This window comes from Sapajus apella, unplaced genomic scaffold, assembly GCF_009761245.1.
Source record: "Sapajus apella isolate SASKATOON/1434 unplaced genomic scaffold, GSC_monkey_1.0 scaffold9, whole genome shotgun sequence".
NCBI lineage: Eukaryota > Metazoa > Chordata > Mammalia > Primates > Cebidae > Sapajus > Sapajus apella.
In genome coordinates, this window is record NW_022436949.1 from 7,249,771 (window position 1) to 7,273,343 (window position 23,573).

The 23,573-nt window shown below is 34.6% G+C and overlaps 1 protein-coding gene across 2 annotated transcripts in view; it reads right to left on the bottom strand.

Annotated features, from left to right (window-relative positions):
* DIAPH3 (diaphanous related formin 3) overlaps positions 1-23,573 on the bottom strand; it is a 493,236-nt gene that overhangs the window by 216,337 nt on the left and 253,326 nt on the right. For both annotated transcript variants that reach the window (XM_032277324.1, XM_032277325.1), the window contains one exon: positions 20,240-20,341. In XM_032277324.1, coding sequence (XP_032133215.1) covers positions 20,240-20,341 — 102 coding nt within the window. The remainder of the gene's footprint in view (positions 1-20,239; positions 20,342-23,573) is intronic.

Genomic DNA, 23,573 nt, shown 5'->3' on the forward strand with positions numbered 1-23,573 from the left:
AAAACCCATCCTGTACCCAGATTAAACCTGCTGTCCACATACTGCTCCATTTAATTTATCATATCCTCTCTTCCTCTCTACATATATACATATGTACATATGTACACATGTATGTATGTGTGTATAAGGTGCTGTATGTATGTATGTATGTATGTGTGTGTGTATAAGGTGCTCTCCACAAGTTTTTCCAATGTTAAATTACAATTTCTTTCCTTTATAATTAAGAAGTAATTTATGGGGAGCTGCTTCGAGGCTATGTAAATGTTATGTATATAACCTATTTTCATCAAGTTTTGATATTTTTATCAACGAAGACAGCACACTTAAGTAGGAAAATACAGAATATACTCAATTATATTAACACTGAACTTTATAAACCCTTTCAGAAACAATAGTACCTTCAAGAGCATGACATAAAAGTGTAAATGAACCAGAATACATCTACAATAATTATACCTTAAGCCACAGCTGCAACAAAATTGCCTAACTCTTCAATAATTTAGTTCCATAAGTCCAGCCTTCCCTTTTCCATTATTTTTCTAAAATAATCTTACAAGAGTATAGGTAAAGCAAATCTCAAACCTCATAATGAGATTTGAAGAGTACAGAAAAATGATTCCTAGGCACTAGATGAAAGATCTAAAAGCGACCTTAAAACAATGTTGTTTACAAAGTGATGAATCATAAGAGACCTTTTTGCTTATAACTACAAAATGCTTTAGGCTGTATTTCAAATGAATGATGCATGGCTAGTAATTAGTAAGTGACTATAATGATGTTTTGTTTTGTTTTTCCAAATGAAAGAAATTAAGCAGATTGTGCCATAAAATTTCAATACTACATAGATGGTCTAACTAGAAAGCATCATGTTCCCATACCAAAAAAAAACAACAAAAAACTTATCATCAAAAAAATAAAAACAATCCACAATTCTATGATGAACTAAAATGCCACCACTTTTTAGCAGGAATTTAGTGGGGCAGTGGGGATTTTAGATTTTAAATCTCAAATTAGAAAAAGCAGAAACTAAGAAAAATTTCCAAAAAATCTTACCTTGAATTAGCTATCAATTCAAGTTCCTGCTTAAACATTCTAGGTAATTTTTACCTTGAAGTTAATCTACAGTTATTAAAAATAAATTGCTGAAGCACTGAAACATAGAGAAACCACTGCTAAAAGCAACTTTAAGTATAGTAGGCACCTACAGCAAATAGAAATACAAGAGTGATTGCCACCATAAGAAATGAAGTATGCCCTCAGTGTCAAAAAACCATGGTTCATAGCTGAGTTGTAGTAAACAGGTTAAAAAGTTGTCTCATCTATGTAATGGTAATGCCTATTTCTGGAGTTATGTGAAAATGAAATTTAACTTTACTCATTCGTTTATATATCAAATATTTATTAAACCATTATTTATGTGTTGAACACTAATTCAGGCCTTGAAGATTCATATGGGGAGAAAAAAAATCCAAGAACCTGGGTCACATGGACTGTGTCATAAATAAGCAGAGAGAGAAGGGGAGAAAAAGAGACACAGAAATATATGCTATAAATAAATAGAAAATAGGGTAACAGATAGAGAATGATGGGGACAGCATCATTATAATGAAAACTTCCATAAGGAAGTGGCATTTGGGCCCAAGAGAAAACAACAAGAAAAAACCTGACATGAGAACAAGAAAATGTATATAGCTGAAACAGTGGAAAAGGAGAAGGGCAGTAAAATTTGGGATTAAAGAAAGGGAGACTACATTATCTTAGAAATTATCATGAAACTAGAAACCATTAGAAGTGTCAAAGAAAAAAACTGAAAGAATTCGCTGGTACTAAAAGAAATGTTAAAGGCATTTCTTCAGGAAGAAGGACAGTGATTTCAGATAGAAGACTAGATTTACACAATAATGTGAATAATACTGGAAATAGCATACAGGTGAGTAGATGTAAAAGACTTTTTTTTTTTTTTTTAACAAAAAAGACTTGAAATTTCTTTCAAAAATAAATACTCCAAGTCCTAAAGCATCACTAATACAGCAAAACAAAGAATAAGAGTTAATAAGTCAAAAGAAGATAACAGACTCATTAAAAATACTCAATCCAAAAGGTAGTAAAAGAGTAGCAAAGAATAGATGAGATAAATAGAAATTAAATAGTAAGATGCTAGATTTAAACCCTGCCATATCGATAACCACATTAAATTAAAATGGTCTAAACATTCCAATTAAAAGGCAGAAATGGTCAGACTGGATTAAAAAGCAAAATTCAATATACTGCCTATAAAAACTGTAGGTTAAAAGGAAAATGATAGAAAAAGACCTATCATGCTATCACTAATCAAAATAAAGCTGAAGGGGCTATATTAAGATAACATAAAATAAGTTTCAGAAACCATTAGAGTATTTTAAACTCGTGAATGACATAAATCTCATTTAATTTTATAACAAGAGTCACTAGCTGCTATGTGAAAATAGTGTATTCAAAACAATGAAGCACAGGTCCTGAAACACAGTAAATAACAAATGGCAAATACAAAAATACATATGGTATGACGAATTGGCATAGCATCAGCATCTGTAAGATAACATTTTTCTCAATAATATTGTTCTAACATTAATAACCCTATTTTATTCTACTTTAAATTTGGCTTTCCATTGCCATTTAATTAACATTAACAAACACACTATAAGCACGGCAATCCCTGCCGGACTTCCAGAATTTTATCTAACAAAAGAGGGATTATGAGAATTCATTAAAATACTATAAACGTGATACTTACATTCTACAGTGACTTGACTAAATCTTCTGAACTTGCAACTGGTAATTAACTACATGTTCAAGATTGATCAGTGGACCAGGTAAAGGTCAGTTAGTCACAGAGTAAAGGGAAAGGTGGAGCTGGGAAGGTAGGATCCAAACAGAAAAAACAACGCAGTCAGATCCGTGAATGTGATTCCAGCCAGCTCAACATTTTATATCTATCTTTAAATGTGGACATCACAGTAGACATTCAAGTTTTGGCTGGTCTTTTGGGGAGGCAGGGTCAGGAGTAGATATACAGACAGTGTGACACAGGAAAAGCCCTCTATGTTGCAGACTAGTTTATTCAATAACAATAAATAAGAGAACCTTTGTCTACTATATTTGCTAACAGGCTCATATTTCAAATAACTCTGCCCAAAATACTCTTAAATGACTAATTCCTTGCCTTTAATTTAATCTACACAATTTTACAAATTCTTGTTTCTCTCTGATCCCAGAATATTAATGACAAAAGTATTTCTCTATATTCCAAACATAAACCCATTAAGAACAACACCTTGCTGTGTTTCTTAGTATTGACTGTATGCAGTTTTTATTCTTTGTTTCCATGTTAGGACAAGTAAAATTCATTCAGGACTTCTAAAAATAAATTGGTGGCCTTTCAATAATTCATTTGGTGTTTCGGTTATGCTTTAATTCAAGCCACTGATTTGGTAGGTGCATTTTGGGAGCATTCAGATAAAATCACTGTGATATATTTTTTCCAGGCAACTCCTCTGCCCTTCGGTAATAAAGTCTGAGGATGTCAGAGGGGCCAGGTCTGTGATCTGCAATTTAAGCAGAATGGGAGAATTATGTAGATACTAAAACATGGGAAGACAAAGGAAAGCCTTCTGAAGATGAGACACGAGGTGGCATTCAGGTAATGGACATAACTAATTAAGACTAATGGGCATAAAAAAAATTTGGCAGAAACCTGGATTTTAGGAAGTACAAGGTTGAGGAAAAAGTCGTCTCTAACTGCTAAGAGAGATCATTAGTGAGGCCAGAAGTCAAAATCATAGATAATTCCAAAGGAGGTGGTAATAAGAATTCAGTAGGAAGTAAGGAGCTAAGACCACAGCAGACATTCCCTCCTAGGAAAAAAAGAAAAGAAAAGAAAGCCCTCATAAAAGAACATAAAGTAATAGAATGAGAATAAGAAAATTGAGCAGTAAAGAAAAAGACTGTCATGAAGCTAAATGAACTAGTTTTCTCCTAATTACATTAAAAATATAAAAGGTTTTTGGAAATTTTGGGTCAGAACTTAGGAAAAACAAATACAGCTTCAAGGAAACTTATAATAATATAAAGCTGCTGAAACCTTAAATCTTTTCAGAACATACTAGCATTCAACTGATCAGAATGATTTAGGCGCTTTACTAAGGCTAGTGATTCCAAGGGGAGCTACTTAAGAAGGAAACATTGATAAAATAATGTAGAAAGACTCCACTTGTCCACAACATAAAACTTCAGTAATGCCACATAACTTACTATAAGAAGGAGACACATAATGCTACAACAAGGAACAAAATATTGACAGAATCAAAACTGACCTAATGATAGTTTCCGCATAAAGCCACAAACTACGAGAACCCTCAAACAAATTAAAATTTATATTACTAATCTTGATTATTTAATGAACAAATGTAAGCCAATGTACTGTAAGTGGGATAGTATAAACACAAAAAAAGGAATTTCCTAACAGATAACAATTTTAACAATTCCTAGATTTTTGCTGGCAGAAGGAATTTGGACAAATATAGTAAGTCAAATGATTTGGTAGTGGTGATGCTGGTGATATACAAGTTAGTATTAGCATTTCACTAAACGGAAAAAAACACTTTGACTACTTGGTAACCACTCTTCTAAATAAATGTAATATCCGAACTTGGATATAAAATTGGCATCCTTGGATAAGAAAGAAAAATAGCAGTAATAATGGATAATAGCTGACTTGCAGGATAGGAAACTTGACCCAATGTTAAAGGGAAAAAAAACAAACACATTTATCCTGTGGAAAGAGCCAAGTCTGGTATAGAAGATAAGGATGTTTAATGAAGCATATAATTTAATACAAAATAAAAATATAAGAAAAGCAAAATAGGAAAGAAAAATCAACTCAGACAAAGACTATAATTAACCAAATACATATGGGGCCAAAACACTACCACCCTTTGTCCCAGGAGCCACAACGTAAATGAAGTTAAATAAAACTTTTAAAAGTTGATTCTGAGTATCCCAGAGAAATTTTCAAGTGCCTCAAAGTGGCAGTTTCCCTGTTAAACTGGGGATAGAAAAAGAAAAAATGAAAAAGAAAGGCCTACTCAAGTGAAGTCAGTGGTCAGTCCACAAGAATAATGAGCCAAACGAGGTAGGTGACATTCTAGAAGTGTATGCATTCACTGGGCTGTTTAAGGATGGACAGGGGATTCCTTTCCCATTTGGGTCTTGTATTTCTGAAGACAGAAGATGGTTAAGTATTTGGTTTCTGCAAAGAAAAGCAGAGAGGAGACTGATCCTAAACAAAAACACAATGTAAGTTAAAGTCAATTTCTAAAACCCTTTCCCTTTGCATTTATTTACCTTTTCCCCACCCCCTGTGTGCATCTAATTCTTTGCCACTATATCAAGAACCCTGTGCCTAAAAACAACACAGTGTGGTAGAAACAAAATGAAATATGGAAATGTAAGTTTAGAATGCCTCAAGTTGAATCTTTCTCTTTTGCTTATGGCATAGGGAGGGGGACTTGGTTAAGTAATCTATTTTATACGAGTTTCTGTTCTTGCAACCCTGAGGAGCTATTATAAGGAATGTATCATACACATTTATATAAACATATTTTGTGAAATTTAAATCACTAAACAAAAGTCATATAATACAACTGCTATGTAATTACTTTTCTGCTCTATAGTGGCAATATTATGCCATTAAACTGAAACTCCAAAACTGACCTCTCTCCCCACTCCCTTTACCCAAATCATCATCTTTTGAGTATTACAAGTCACAGATACCATATTTTAAAAATTAATCAGACTAAACGAATGTAGAGTAAGATTTTAATCTTCTCTAGGTATCCTATAGCATGATATGATTTACAAACAGAAGGACCTGATGTTTTATATCTCAGATAGTTACATGAACTTGCAGTATTTTTTCGAGGGGGTCCTTGAACACACATCTATAACAACTATTCAGCTGTTATTGTACACAACTTGTTGATTTTAATTTCAGGGGATTCCAAGAAATACCAGGATACCTAGTCAGAGAGTAAGAGGTAGGGAGTTTTTAAAGGCTCATATTTCTAGCCCCAACATGTGCAACTAATATCAGAAGAGAGCTTATCCAAATTACTTTTTTAGTAATGTAGATTATACTCTTAAAACCCATTCTGTTGAAAAGAAAAGAAATAATCCAGCACCATGTCTCAATATGAAATCTGGAAGTCACAACAACTGATCACACTGAAATGCTCATTATCTAGTATCTACCTTTATGTCACCCCCTACATGACATCCCCTTTGCTTTTTACTACAATCGTGTCTACTTGAAAGCCAAAGTACAGAAAGTCTGAAAGGTAAAAATTGCTCAAAAAGAGTTATTTAAAAAATAATTTTGTGTTTCAGAAAATCATTGAGAAAGAGGAGGGTATGCAAAGAAAACAGAGTAGAGGAGATCATCTGAGTAAGACTCTTATTCACATGTTAGAAGAAATGGGAAAAGGATTAGGGAGGAGTCAGACATTAGAAGCACAATGGAGCCAGGAGAGAGAACAAAAAGTAGATATAACTAATAGGGTGAAATGCTGACTAGAGGTCAAGAGCACACAAAATGAGAGATAAAAACACCTAAGCTAAATCTAGAATTATGAGGTTGTCTATATCACTAAGAATAACTCTACAACAGTGATGGGCATAAAAAAGTACATACATAAAACATGCTAAGGAATCAGAATAGTAAGAGAGAAAATTCTAACAGTAAAGTGGAATATAGTTCTTAAAGAAAGTGGATGCTGAACTGGATCGCAGTAGATGAGAACAAAAACATGCAACGTAAAAATAAGAGAATGAAGTCTGGGCATGTTGACTCATGCCTATAATCCCAGCACTTTGGGAGGTCAAGGTAGGTGCATCACTTGAGGTCAGGAGTTCAAGACCAGCCTGGCCAACCTGTTGAGACTGTCTCTACTAATAATAGAAAAAAATTAGCCAGGTGTTGTGGCACATGCCTATAATCCCATTTACTTGGGAGGCTGAGGCAGGAGAATAATTTGAACCTGGGGAAGTGGAGGTTGCAGTGAGCTAAGATCATGCCACTGCACTCTAGCCTGGGCAACAGAGTGAGACTCCATCTGAAAAAAAAAAACAAACCTGAAAATGAGGATAGCAGCTAACATAGCTGGGCATTTACTATTCACCATATACTACACACCGGCATGCTCTCCTAATCTCACCACAACTCTGTGAGACAGGTTCTGTATTCACATATATTTTATAAGCAAAGGAAACGAAGCTGAGAGGTAGTAACAAACTTGTACAAAGTTTCATAACTAGATGTGGAAAATTCAGAATCCAAACCCAGGTCTTCATAATCAGATTAGAAACACAAGGAAGGACAGTTGAAGGTATCTGGAATACCAAGACAAACTTGTTTTAACCCAGACTCAAGTTTTGATACTAAGAACACATTGCCAGGCAAGTCTCAATAAGCCAAGAGCTAAATGATTTTAGTTTTTCATATTTAAAGTACATAAAGCATCTGAGGGAAATTTACTTATTCATTCATCAATATTTATTGTATAATACCAGATATTGTTTGAGGCATTAGGAATTCACCGGTGAATACCGGAGAGAATGATTTCTGCCACCATAGATACTTGTGGCAGGCTAACTAGGTTAATGGACAGAGTATAATACAGTAAATCAGAAGCCGATGAGTACCAGCAATAAAAATAATGCAGTGAAGAGGTATAATGGTTAATATTGAATGACAACTTGATTAGATTGAAGGATGCAAAAGTATTGTTTCTGGGTGTGCCTGTGAGGGTGTTGCCAAAGGAGAAGATTAACATTTCAGTCAGTGTACTAGGAGAGGCAGACCCACCCTCAATCTGGGTGGGCACAATCTAATGAGCTCCAGCATGGCTAGGATAAAAACAGGCAGAAAAACATGGAAGGACTAGACTGACTAAGTCTTCTGCCCTCCATCTTTCTGCCATGCTGGCTGCTTCCTGCCCTCAAACACTGGACTCCAAGTTCTTCAGCTTTTGGACTCTTGGACCTGCACCAGTGGTTTGCTAGGGGCTCTTGGGCTTTAGACACAGACTAAAGGCTGCACTGACAGCTTCCCTACTTGGAAGCTTTGAGATTCGGACTGGCTTCCTTGCTCCTCAGTTTGCAGAAAGCCTATTGTGGGACTTCACCTTGTGATCCTGTGAGTTGAAACTCCTTAATAAACTCTCTTTCATATATACACCTATTCTATTAGTCCTGTGCCTCTAGAGAACCCTGACTAATACAAGAGGAAAAGAAGTATTTCGAGTAACTGATTATGCAATTTCAAAGAGGTTACTTAGAGAAGACTTCCACAAAGGACACATAAAAAAAGATCAGAAAGAAATGAGAGAGCAAGCCATTTGAATAACTGGAGAAAGCAAGGTACAAGTGAAAAACTCTCAAGAATGTGATTGGTATGTTTAGGAAACAGAATAGAGGCCATATGATTAAAGTTGCTTTAGCCAGGGGGAACGGTAAAAGATGAGGTAAGAAATACCAAAGCATAGACAAATTATGTAAAGCCTTGTAGACTACTACAAGAATTTTGGGCTTTCCTCTGAGATGGGAAGCCATTGTAGGGTTACAGGCAGAAACAGAACATTATCTGACTGAAGTCATTGGCTGTTGTGTTAAGAATAGACTGTGCTGAATATAACTTGAGATGTTTTTTAATATCAAATTCTTTCACAAATTTTACATGCGTGTGATACAAAACACAAGCAAAATTTTGTGCCTTCTGCCATCTATTAAAAAAAGGAGAGATCAATATAAGTCACAGTTGAAATTTCAAACTTTTTAAGAAACTTACCAGTATTAGCAGCTCAAGGAAACAGCGTAATATTCTGATCATGCTGTGTTTTTATTAGTTCTAATAAATTAAAGAGTTGCAGAGTTATTTAATATAGCTGACATTCTACTAATTTCAAGGGAACGAGGGTAACAAAAGCTCATAAGAGAATTCACTCAGAGCTCAATTCCACTTATCCTCCCACTCTACAGAGAACACAATTGGTAGTATGTGAGTGATTTTTCCCTGTAATGGCAGGATTTGATATTGCTATTTTGATGAAGATTTGAACTAAATGAACTCAATCCTTTGATTAAATGAGAGTTATTTTATCAAGGAATATGCCTGCACACTTCTGGCATTTTAACTTTATCTTAGTTCATAATATAGGAACTATATATTTATTATCATGATGTATTAGAGATTATTCCATTTTCTTCCATATCAGAGCAAGGTCTGGAGGCAAAAGCAGTTTTGTTTTCTTTCACTGTACGGACACATATTCTCATGACCACTACCTTCTTTCTAAACGTCCTTGATGAATTATATATCCTACAAATGCCAAATATCCCTCTCACCCCAGGTCCTGGTTAGTTTTTGAAACGGACTGCAATAGTGTCATATTATAAAATCACCTTGTACAATTCCCTAGATAAGGGATTGCAACTGTCCTTTGAGAGGTGGTAACCAGCAGCAAAAACAAACAAAACCTTGCTGATGATGTGCCCCTCTCCAGGGAGAAGACAGAAAAACAGTAAGGTTTGCATATTTCACCTTGCCCTTCACTGGCTCTTGTGTTACATTTCTAATTCACTCCCTCAGTGATCTCATCCACTCCCATAGCTTTGTATGTGACCTGTATGCTACTGGCTTCCAAATTTATACCTCCATTTCTGAACTCCCAGCTTATACCCCCATATCCATACTTCATACGTCCACTTAGAGGTCAACAGACACTTAGTTATCTTCCCTTCCATAATCTGCTCCTCTTGCAGGACTTTCCGTCATCTCTATAAATGGGAACTCTTATCTTTTTAATTGTACAGCCTAAGAACCATAGAGTTATTCATGATTCCTCTTACACCCCAAATCCAATCTGTCAGAAATACTACTTCTCTACTTTCAAAATCATCTTCTCTCCAAAATCTACTTCTCACCAGTACCTTGCTGCCAAGCCTGTTAAGCTACCACAAATTCACACATTAATAATGAGATCACTGAAATAGCATGTTAACCAGCCACTGGGTTTAATTATATTCTCACCTCACCCTACTATCTGTTTCTCCACATAGCTGTCAGCATAACACTTCTATGGCATCGGTCTGATCATTTCACCCCTTTGTTTATAACTCACTAACAGCTTTCTTAGAATAAAATCCATGATTCTCACACTATGGCTTCAAGGCCATGCATGATCAAAGCCCTCGTGGCTGCTTTACACCATCTCTCACCATCTCCCTCGTTCACTCTGCCACAGCCACTGGCCTCACATAGCCAAACACACTTATCCCTCAAGGCCTTGGTGTTTGTGGTCTCTTCTGTCTATAACATGCTCCCTCGAGATATTCACACCTTTAACTAAAGTCACTCAGGCTTCTGCTCAACTCTTACCCTTCAGAAAGTCCTTCCTAACCACACTAATTGCACACACAAACACATCCATCCTACCACTTCCTTCAGAGCATTCACTACTATCTGATATCACATTATTGTTTATGCATATATTGTTACAATCCCCAGTGAAAACAGAAGACAAGTAAGGACTAAGAGACAGGCTCATTGCATTAAACTCAGAGTCTACAGCAATATCTAGCATGCAAAAGGTGTTCAATAAATATTTGTCAAAAAATGAATAAATGATTGCTGAATCAAGGAGACAAAGTATTCAAAGGAAATTTATGAGACAGTAGTACAGTCTACCAATACAAACACAAGGTCTAAGTTCACCCAACAAAATCCAAATCCCCGTAACATCCTAAGACTGAAACAGACACTACTGGAATAGTTGCTACCAGGAAACATTTTCCCAGAATCATCTAATGAGAATGTAAATAAAAATGTATAAAGTTCAGTAGTGTACCCAAACTATCAGCAGTAAAAGCAATGTTAAATTCCACCATAAAAAAGCCTGTAATTTTCCATGAATGTTAGTATATTTAGTTAGATCAATAAATCAATTATACATTATTTTAGACTGTTAAATATATAAAGAAAAAAATGTGTATGGTTGATTTGGTTTCGATTTGAGTCCCCACCCAAATCTCAAGTCAAACTGTAATTCCTAATGTTAGAGGTGAGGCCTGGTGGGAGGTGACTGGATCATGGGGGCGGATTTCCCCTTTGGTGCTGTTCTCGTGATAAGAGTTCTCAGGCAATCTGGCTGTTTAAAAGTGTGTTGCACCTCCCTCCCATTTTATTCCTGCTCTGAGCACGTAAGACGTACATGCTTCCCCTACACCTTCCACCATGATCATAAGTTTCCCAAGGCTTCCCCAGAAGCTGATGCTGCCATGCTTCCTGTACAGCTTGCAGAACTGCAAGCCAATTAAACCTGTTTTCTTTATAAATTACCCAGTATCAGGTGTTTCTTTATAGTCCTAGCACTTTGGGAGGCTGAGGCAGGCAGATCCCTTGAGGTCAGCAGTTCAACACAAGCCTGGCCAACATCATGAAACATCGTCTCTACTAAAAATTCAGTAAAGTTAGCCAAGCATGGTGGCGCACACCTGTAATTCTGGCTACTCAGGTGGCTGAGGCATAAGAATCGCTTGAACCGGGGAGGCAGAGGTTGCAGTGAGCCAAGACTGTGCCACTGCATTCCAGCCTGGGCAAAGAAGAGATGCTGCATCTCCAAATAATAAAAATAAAAATAAATAAAGTGACAAGAATAACTGAAAACAATGACTGAATGCTTTTGATCTTGAGAGACGCATACCTCAAAGATTTAAAATAGCTAGAAATATAGTTATGAAATAATAGTTTATTATTTCAAACAAACGTTCTCACTGTGTAAAAAAAGATTTCCAGATGAGATTACCAAATGGCCATCTAAAGCATCATGGAACTTGAGGTACCTTAGTCAACTGGACAAGGTAGCGGCAGTGGATGAACGGAACTTCTATTTTCTAGGAAGAGAAGACAGTAGATTCTGCCAACTTCAGGCTAGCACCACTTATGTAATTGACAGACAACATCAAAAATGAATTATTAAGGAGAAAAGGAAGTAGTAATTACAAGAAACCAATATGGGTTCTTGAAAAAATTTTATCAGAGTAATTTCAATGCATGTCTTTTGTTAGGAGATTGAACTCTGCGAAATATGATTGATTTTGTACCTGGATATTTGCAAAGCCTTGAAATAGTCAACACCTAAAGAATGCAAGAAAGATTTGGAGATATTTCATCTGGGAAAGTGTTGGTTTGGTGGAGATACCTCGTCAGGCTCCTTGCCTATCTTGGTCAATCTTTATTATAAAGTGTTTCGATAAGCCATGATTCTTATACCAAATCACAATTTCCTAAACAACTTTTAGGAAATAAAACTACTAAGTACTAAAACAAGTACTGTATAGAGTACCATGAGTAGTCACACTCAGAGCAACATGGCCTTCTGAGTTAAAGATTAGGAAAAAGTTCAATCTAAGGTGTTGTACAAGACAAGCCTACAAGTTAATTGGCAATAACACTCAGGGTGTAAGTTCTCTTCTTTTAAAAAAAAGTGTGAATTATGAACCCAGTTATTGATTTCTTGGTCCACTTTTGAATTAACCCATTTTCACTCACAGAGAAATCACCTACAGATTAATTTTTAACATAAATCTCAAAAATACTCAACATGATTTTTAAAAACACTGTTTTCATTTTACTGTTCTTGCTATATTTTTTCCATCCTTTCTGTTCATCTCTTCCATATTTCATACATTCACTTAACCTGTATTTATTATGTGGCGCTACGTGTCAGTAGATGTGCCACATGCTGAGAACAGAAAGATGAGCATGATACACTCTACCCTGTCAAAAAGATCACAGCATAAATGAAGACTGTGACTTGTAAAATAACACTTATATTCCAGTATAATACAAACCATTTAGAGATATGCACAGGGTTCTATGGTAACAAAGAGGAAAGATACTGAAAATTGTAGAGAATGAAGTGTTAGGGAAAGCCCCCCAAAGAGGCTTCCTCAAAGGGGAAAGGAAGGAAAAGCAGAATATTGACAGGCTAGAGCACGATGCTTTCAGAGCTCAGCAAATTGTCCAGCAACGATGAGGCAGAAAGAGAAAAGTAAGATATGAGGTAGAAGGTGAATGGCAGGAGCTGCTTCATTGAAAGCCGTAATGCTGGGCAGGAAGGACAGGATTATAGATGAGCCTGAGAAAACATTTAGGGGTAATAGGTATGTTCATTATCTTGATTGTTGTAATCATTTCATGGATGTTTTCATATGTTAAAATTAATCAACTGCTATACTTTAAATATATGCCATTTATTGTGTCACTTTGCCTAAATGATGCTTTTTTTAAAGGCCTAATACTCTTCTAAGAATTTTGGGTATCAATGTAAAAGTCTCAGGGAGCAACTGAAGGAATTTAGAGTCAGTGAAACACATATAGGGGCATTTCATTCTCCATTTTACATCTTTACAAGATCCTCCATTTAATCAAATTAAAGAATTAACCAACTGCTATTTTCCATGCACCCATCATGTACAAAGAACCAGTGTGTCCCTAGAAAAATAACACATCTCTATCATTAAGCGAGTAATGTAGATTTTCTTTATTTTAATTCACTTTTAAAACCAAACTTCAAAGATGTAAGATACAGCAGATATCATAAATAAAAAGACAAGAGGCAGTGAGAAAAATTGCAAATATTTACAAGAGTAGCATTATAGAATATATAAGAAGCTCTTACAAGCTATAAGGCAATAAAATAGGAAAATCAACAATATTAACAGGGAATTCTAAGAAAAAATATAAACAACCAATAAATATATAACTGCTTCAATCTCATTTAATAACCAGGAAATATAAAATAAGTAAAATAAAAGTCACCAAATAAAAAAGAAAAATATTAGTGATTATGCAAGGAAAAGAACCTCACTTATATTATTCATAAAAGTGTAGTTCACATGCCTATGGACGGGCAATTTGACAGTGACTAGCAAGATTAAAAAGGCCTTTCAATTTAGCAATTCTAAGACTATTTCCTAAAGAAATAATATAATGAATAATAACAAAAGTATGATTGTAAGATGATTTACACTGATTCATTCTCAATTTATTTAATACTCAGAACAATGCAATGTAGGTAGGCACTATTATTGTCCCTGTTACAGGCAAAATAATGGTCCCTCAAAGGTATCCATGTCCTGATACCTGATACTTTTAAATGTGTCTCCTTACATAGCAAAAGGACTTTGCAGATGTTATTAAGGATCATGAGTTGGTGAAGATTACCCAGGATTATCTGAAAAGAACCAATATAATCACAGCTTCTTTGTAAGAGGGAAGCAGGAAGGTCAGAGAAGGGGTTGTGATGACAAAAATAGAAGTCAGAGCAATGCTGAACCATGAACCAAGGAATGCGGGCAGTTTCTCAAAGCTGGAAAAAGCAAGGAAATAAATTTTTCCCCTAGAGCCTTCGGAAGGAATACACCCCAGCAAAACCATTTTGGACTATTGATCTCCAGAACTGCAAGACCATAAACTTGTGTTGTTTTAAGCCACCAAGTTTCTGGTAATTTGTTATAGCAGCAACAGTAAACTAATATAGTCTTACTTCATAAATAAGGAAACAACAGTACCAAAAAATGAGTACCTACCAAAGATCATACAGCTAGGAATAGGTACAGCTAGGATTTAAAGCCAAACCATGTTCATAGCTATACTAATGCACTGCCTTCAAATACATATACAAAGATGTATACAGAATTATTTTTTTAAAAACCTGAAGCAGGAAGAAAAACTAGAACTAAGTATCCTTCATTAAGAGAATGATTAAAAGGAAAAATCATAACACGGGCTATAAAATACAATACAAGAATTTAAAAACAGTACAACATGAAAAACATATTCAAAATATATGACACAGGAAAAAAAGCTTCAGAACAATGGATTTTTTTCCTAATGTTCATATGAACATGAATACATTGGTAAATACATAGAAATGGAATTAGAAGTCCAAAAGATTGTTAAAAATGTTAATTTGTGTGGAATGAAATGTGGTAGTGGGATACAGGGACCTCTACATAGTATTCAATATTTTTATGTTATTTGAATGTTTTACAATAAGAATATGTGGTGTATTTTAAAGCGAGGCATTTTAAATGCAGGGAGATATGTATGAACTTCCTACATTTTTCATTAAAAAGGCCTCAGCTGCACAAAGTTTAAAAGCCCTGCCCTACAGTGACACCAAATGGTGATAGATCAAACTACAGCACACAAACAGAACATTTGTTCAATTCAATCTTAAAGGTTTGATTCCTTTGAAGAACAGGCAGCTTAACAGAATTAAATAACATGGAGAGGAATACTCAAAAACTTAAAAGTTTTTAATCAAAGAAAGTCTAGTACACCAAGCTTCAATTGCAAATTTTTAGGTCTCTTTCCAAACTTCAGCTAATCTTCTGATCCCACTGCATATTTACATAAATCATTTCTCACAGTTAAACCATGCCACTGCAAGCACTGTGATTTTACCTAATAGCTTATTGATCAAAGAAACCCTACAAATACAAGAAATGCAGTTATACAATGAAAGTCAGGCTCTACTCCCTGGGAATCAACCTTTGGTAAGTAGGTAATATTTTGGGAGGATCGACAAGAAGGTGTTGGGGCTGAAGAGGGATGGAAAGAATCCAAGAAGAGATACAAGCAATGACTCCAACTAATGACAAAGTATGTTTTCATTTGTTAATCTAGTGATAGAAAATTAAGCTGAGTAAAAGAGGAGGCTATTGCCTCTCAAATGCACATCAATTTGTTCACAAGAAAATTTTGTCCTGCACTGTCCAGGGAAAAGAATATTTCAAACTAAGCACATTAGTCAGTATTCAGTGTCTTCTGCCCAGAAACTTAACAGACAAAAATGGCATGCAAATGGCTTTATTCATTACAAGCCACTACAAAAAGCTACAGAGACAGACCCCCTCTCAGGGAATTCCTCTAAAACACAATTTGGCCAGGATCCTTAGTCTCTTGGCATTACAGTTTATCGGATTTTTGATGTGTTACTTTTCATATACCAAAATCTCCTAGAAAACACAGGACATAAATTATAATCATCTACAAAAACAAGTCAATAATATAATTAAGCAGTAAGGCCCTGAAATCATATAACTGTATTCCAATCCTAATAGGTACAAGCCAACCTACAACCACATGTCATCAGCACTATTTTACCAGACACATGGATGATAGGCTCTAGAAGACCTTGAGAGCTATCCTGATCAAATGGGTCCATGTTGTCACAAGAACCACAAGGAGATCAGTTCAAAAGGTAACTTAAGTTTCTGAATTACTATAAATAACAGATGAATGACTAAGAACTGAGTACCACAAAAAGTACTCATGTCTACTACATAGACATTTAAGACTCTAAATTATAAAGACAGATAATATCAGCATTAAATAATATTGCTTCCAATTTCAACAGCAACATAAATATGAACATGAAAATCTATATTACAGAAAATGTGAAAAAATAGACATATCAAATGGCTTAGTGATTAGAAGTTTCAAGAATATACAATTTAATAGAAACTAACATATAATTCTCACAGTAAATTTGTATACCATACTCTATAAGTTACAGAGCCCTGAAAAACTGTATCTAAGTAATACAGAATAAAAGTAAGACATACAGCTGGGTGTGGTGGCTCACACCTGTAATCCCAGCACTTTGGGAGGCTGAGGTGGGCAGATTACAAGGTCAAGAGATTGAGATCATCCTGGCCAACATGGTGAAACCCCATCTCCAGTAAAAATAAAAAAAATTAGCGGGGCGTGGTGGCGTGCGTCTATAATCCCAGCTACTCGGGAGGTTGAGGCAGGAGAATCACTTGAACCCATGAGGCAGAGGTTGAAGTAAGCTGAGATCTCACCACTCCACTCCAGCCTGGAGACCAGTATATAAATTATTTCTGGTATATGCTAACTGGATTTTAATTGACATTGGTTACTAATATTTTGGCTGTGTTACTTTTACACCCTGACTTTCTATAAAAGAGAAAATAACATAAACACCAATGTTGCAGTGGAGCTGCACCTTAACTAATTCTTATAGTTGACTATATAATGCAAACAACTTTACTGAATTTAATCTACTCTCTCACGTTTGGGTGTCAGTTTAAATAAAACACACCTTTCCAAAAAATTTATAATTAATATAAATCAAATTAATGAATTTACATAATTGGATAAAAGAAACAGTGGCAAGTAAAAACTGTAGAATTTTAACCAGTTTTTGTTTAAGTGAAAATGCTAGAAATCACATCATCAGTCTACGGAACCTAAAGATGAAAGAGTTAAGAGCTAGTTTATCTACAGTGAAAAACAAATGAAAAGTCAAGCTTTGGTCGTATTTGGAGCTTCGAAAGCACTAAGGCTACCCCAAACTCTTGACTTTTTCTTATTTCTAACTGTGTGATAACTTTTCAGCTAGAAATGATTAGTACATTTCAAATGTACTTTAAATTTACGCTAAATCAAGAGGTAAACTTCTTTTTAAGGCAAGGACGTCTTATAGAAATATGCAATTTAATTCATCTCAAGTTAACTGTCCATTTTTTATATAAATACTTCAAAAAGTTTATTACTTTAAAAATGAAACATTATTATAGAAGTCTTATAGTAATACGCACAGTAATTATAATCAATTTCTTAAAATCATCAAATTACTGTATTACTGATACAATGTTGATAAACTGAAAACACATTATTCTTTAATAAGTTAACAAAAGTTTTTAATCTAGAAAGGAGTACAGAAAATTTCACTGTCTAACGCTCTATGACCAGTATTTTTTTGGTTAATGATCAAGGATTGTTTGGCGCTTTAAGCAGGTTTCCCACTTCTTTTTGGATAGCAGAAGTTGAGAAGTAGTGAGAGCCAGATTGGAAATAGTGAAAATTAGAAATGGAAAAAGGTAAAATCAAAGAGCATTATTATTTGATTAAAGAAAAAAAAAAAAAAAGGATTTCATTTTGTTCCTCAACTTTCATTCTGTTTTTCCACCAATACAATTACTTTTTAAAATATTACTACCGTAGAAACCAGAACTTAAAACAATTTGTTCAGGAGTATTCATATAATCAATAGATGACTAAAGCATTGTTCATACTGTCTATAGGAGATGTTTTTCAATAGCATTACTCTTTCCAAATTACATTTCATTGGCACTCAGGTATGACTCAGCATGAAATGCGTAGATTCCAGATCAAGTTTGAGTTGACATGTCCTGAAAGGGAAGTGATCCATCCCTATCTTAAAATAAAAACTATTACTTCTAGCACTGGTATTTGGGAATTCATTTATTTTAATTTGCTGATGCCCAAAAGTATACTCTTTGTAAATCAAAGCTTTTTAATGTGAATTCTAAATTTTTAACAAGACATAACTTGGCTATTTTAAATAAATTGAAAGTGTCTGCAAATTTGAGCAGTCTTCTTGAATCACTAGAACAGAGAAATAGTTTTAAACCTTTACTATGATAGGCAACATAAAAAATTTCTTGTTAAATAGACATTTTCATATAGTTTTGAATGGTATCAGATTTAACATACACGGGAAATATTTCAATAATTGTAATTTTACACAATTATTTTAATTCAAGAATCAAAACATAGGTAAAAATAAACACTCTAGCCCATGGTTAAAAATGTAATGCAAATTCTCCCTTATTCACCTATTTTTATATGGAAGACATGGTAAAGTATCAAATAGACAAACTGACCAGGTAATAGAAAACAAAGCAAGTGAGGAAATACAGAGAAAAGAAAGGAGACAGAAAAAGGGTGGGCAGGGAAGAGAATACCCTGAAGAATTAGATTAAAAAGTGAACATTTTTTTTTGTTTTGATAAAGACAATGAATTTAAAAGTTTTAGAATAGGCCAGGCGCAGTGGCTCACACCTGTAATCCCAGACTTTGGCAAGCGGATTACCTGGGGTCAGGAGTTCGAGACCAGCCCAGCCAACACGGTGAAGCCACATCCCTACCAAAAATACAAAAAAAAAAAAAAAATAGCTGGGTATAGTGGCAGGCGCCTGTAATCCTAGCTACTCTGGAGGGTGAGGCAGGAGAATCACTTGAACCTGGGAGGTAGAGGTTGCAGTGAGCTGAGACTGTGCCACTGCACTCCAGCCTGGGTGGCAGAGGAAGATTCTGTCTCCAAGGAAAAAAAAAAAAGTTTTCCAATGAAAATAATAAGATTGTGAATAAGGAAAATCATGTTTTTTCCTTTTGTGTTCTATTTAGAGTTTTTTGAACTTTGGTGGAAGTGATGAGGAGTAGAGTGGGTTTATAAAGACATAGGAAGGAATTTAAAAGCAAATGTCTACGAGGTGCAGGCACAGCTATTAAGTAACTTAATCTGAATTTTTAAAATTCTGTCAAACAAAATTCCATCTTGGCCCTGGAGATTATTAATATAACTGAAGATGAAAGGGAAAAAATAAACAATCTTATTAGAGAAACAAAACTAAAGTATTGTTATAATGACAAAATGTAATTAGCCTAAAAATAATAATTTAACGGTAGGAGAAAAGAACACAGAAAAGAAACCGTGATAAAAATCTTAAAATTTGAAGTTGCAATACAGCTAATATATGCCACTGGAAATTCTTTTCACTACTTTAGACCCCAGCTTATACAAAATAAAAGGCTAGAACAAGATGATTATCAGGGTACCTCAAAGATTTTCTAAAATGAATTCATTTTTCATCCTAAACGCCAAGAAAGAGAGTATATTTATAATTTCAGTCTAAACTATGAGATGAATTCAAGTAAGTGATCAGAAGAAGAAACCGAAGTACTCTCGCAATATGTAGGAATACACAGCTCTAGAATAAATCACAAATATACTCTCTATTCATAAGAAGTACAGTTTTTACTTTACATTGACATTAAATAGAGAGCAAAAAAATTAAACATACACTTTTCAAAAGTGCCTTGGACTTCATTTAATCCCAGAGTTTCAATATATATTTTAAATCAAAATAATTTCACATGAATATCCTCAGGTTTAAAAAAAAGCAAGATGGATATTAAATGTATGTGATTACTCACATGCTTTTTTACATTTAACGATATAAAAACACTTGACATGTTCTCTTGTTTGGCACAGTATAAAAATCCTCTCTGAGACTTGGTACTTACCACAACAGCAAACTGCTCGGGTTCACATAAGTTGTTATATTCACTCTTGAACTGCGACAATGAATTTAACTGCTCTTGATCAGGAAGATGCTTTATTAAGTTCTAAAAATTAAAACCGGAAGGAAAGATATTCACTAAAGGCACTTCTTGAATTTTAAATATATAATCTAAAAATTACTGAAAGAAAACCAGTGAAGTTAATCTTTAGTTTTACTTGTAGGTAACCTCCTTCCTAATAAGCCTTAAGCAAAATTCCCTGCATCTTGAAAACAGTCAATTTTCCATTTCTCTATCCCAGGGTTACTATATATTCAAATCAAGCACTACTGAAACTGAATGTTTACTTGATTAGCTATATAATTGAGAAAGAGAACTCAACCTATACCAAAGGAACAGCTTTCTCACCTGGATGAACGTGATCCATTACATTTCAGCTTTAGGGAATTAAATGTCAGAAATTTCAGGCAAAGCCAAACATATTTTAACACTTCACTCAGGGGGTTAAAAAAGCAATCATCATATTGCTACAAAAAGGCATGGGAAGGGGCAGAATAGAAATCAAGGGAATTTTAATGGCAGTGCTTGTAAGATTTACCTATAGGATTATAGTTTTAATAATAACTGAAGATGTCTCTAAAACAAAGACAAAGTAACTTTTCTGATCTGAAAGAAAATTTTAAAAGGTGTTGAAGACACATGATGATTGATATACCTTGCAGATAAAAAGATCCTTTAGAAACTTAAGCCACACACTTAAACAAGAGAACACCTTGAAGAAAGAACAAAGGAATACACAAGATTATGTCTTCCTGATAGAACTTAAGTGATTAAAGAATTCCTTGGACAAAGTCTATATAGATCCTTTGTATCAAAATATAATAAACTATAATAGTGTTACAAGAAATTAGTGCATTGATATTAAAATTAAGATTAAAAAAAGTGGTTGGTGCTCACAATTCCAAATTACAGCATAAGTAAATTCTGTACAAGTCCAAAGTCGAATACAAACTATAATTAAGCCTAAATCATGCTATATATATTTATGGGGGGAAATTCCCCAAAGGTGTTATTAGTTAAAAATACTGTTAGAGAATGTTATACATCAAAAACAATTAGATCAAAGAACAGCGCATTGACTCACTGTGTACCTTTGGACAAAAACTTGGTTAACTGGCCAGAAACAAAACAAAAAAAGTGGTATTTTAAGATCATCCCTAGACAAAGTATTCACTATTAATACTATCAAACTGAATAAAAATAGAAGTATATGATTTCCCCACATAAACAGAAATTTCACTTAGTGGAATTGCTTGAGACCAGATTATTTATATATTTTTTTACCCATTCTAGTTGACAGTTGGATTGTGAGTTAGATTTTATTACATCAGGCCTCTGAATTTCTTTAGCATCCTTTTAGATGACAATCAAATCCCCCTGAATATCTAATATATAATTAGGTTTTCATCTTTCATCTTAATTTTTTTTATTTTTCACTTCATTCATTTTACATTCTAATATAAAAATACTATTGTGATTTTCAGTGTATGGTCCAGCCTCCCTTTGTCTCTCCCCTTAGACAAATTCCCCATACTCTTCACAAATCTTAAGCTCCTGTCCAGCTATATTCTGCACAGATACACACACATGCCCAGCTTTTCCCTCACAGCCCACAGTATTATTACTGCCAAAAGAATCGCCCTTCATTATATTTTTCATGCAACTCCTCTCCTCTGTTCTACATCTATACTTATTCAACCTTTACATACCCCTGCCTCCACACATACACTCACAAAGCATACTCCCCCAACATATTCTATTGTTCTAAACCAATCTTAAAACTTTGCTTACCTTGCTTTACAATTATGTATGTAAATGTCATTTCCCTTGCCAAACTATAAATTCCAAGAAGGTCAAGTCTAATCTTTACTGAGACTAATATACAGCCAGGTGCAGTGGCTCACACCTATAATCCAGAACTTAGGGAAGCTGAGGTGGGCAGATCATTTGAGGACAGGAGTTCAAGACCAGCCTGGCCAACATGGTGAAACCCCATTTCTATTAAAAATACAAAAATTAGGTGGGTATGGTGGCAGGTGCCTGAAATCCCAGCTACTTGGGAGGCTAAGGCAGAAGATTTGCTTGAACCCAGAAGGCGGAGGTTGCAGTGGGCCGAGATCACACCACTGCACTCCATCCTGAGTGACAGAGTGAGACTCTGTCTCAAAAAGAAAGAAAAGTAATAAAAAATAAAAATTATTGAGCCTAATACAATCCCTGGACATGGCATATAAAATATTTGCAAAATTAATTAATAAATGACTGATATGACAAATACAGGTAAATGGGTAAAAACGATGTGGGAAAAGTGGCAGGAAAAATGGCAAAACAATGACATACTGCTGACCTCTAGATATAATATGAATAAATAACTAAATATGTCAAAATATAATCATCACAGTGAACACTGCAAACCAAAATCATGATTATTACAACATAAAGCTCTGTTCCCATGCCCTGGTCAAAATAGGAAGTTCTTCACATTAAAATGAGGAATATACTTTTAAAATTAAGAGTTCAAATAACAAGAAATTCTTACTTTTTAATGAATACATTAAAACTTTATATATGTTCAAAATAAATTTTTATGTTTTAAAAATACCCAAGACTGGTTTTATATTAAGAAAGTATGATAGGCACAACAATGACAACCATTCCTAAAGATGTACCCCAAAACCTGAGAAAATATTAAGTTAAATGGCAAAGGGGATTTAGGTTATAGATGGAATTAAAGTTGCTATCAGCTGACCTTAGAGTGGTTATCCTGAATTATTTGGATGTGCCCAATGTAATCAAAAAGTCCTTAAAAGCAGAAATGAAAAAACAATAGAGCTGGAGTGAGATGTCACTGTGAGACAAAGGAATCGAAGGATGCAAGATTGCTGGCTTGGAAGGTGAAGGAACGGTTCCGTGAGCCATAAGCAACCATGAGAAGCTGGAAATACAAACGGATTCTTCCCTATAGCCTACAAAAGGAAACACAGGGCGTTCTGCCAATACTTTGATGTTAGCATAGTAAGGCCAATATCAGACTCTTGGTTTACAGGAATATAAGGAATAAATTTGTGTTATTTTAAGCCATAAGTTTTTGGTGAATTGTTATAGTATCAACGGAAATCTAATACGTTAAAAAATATATGGAGCTGAATGTACTTCAGACATGAATTTTAAAAAGCAAATCATCTTTTTTCTATTATAAAACAAAACCATGTGTTCATTTAAAACATTCATGTAATCAAGCTAAAAGTGACTCTGTAAATATTTAACTAATTCATTA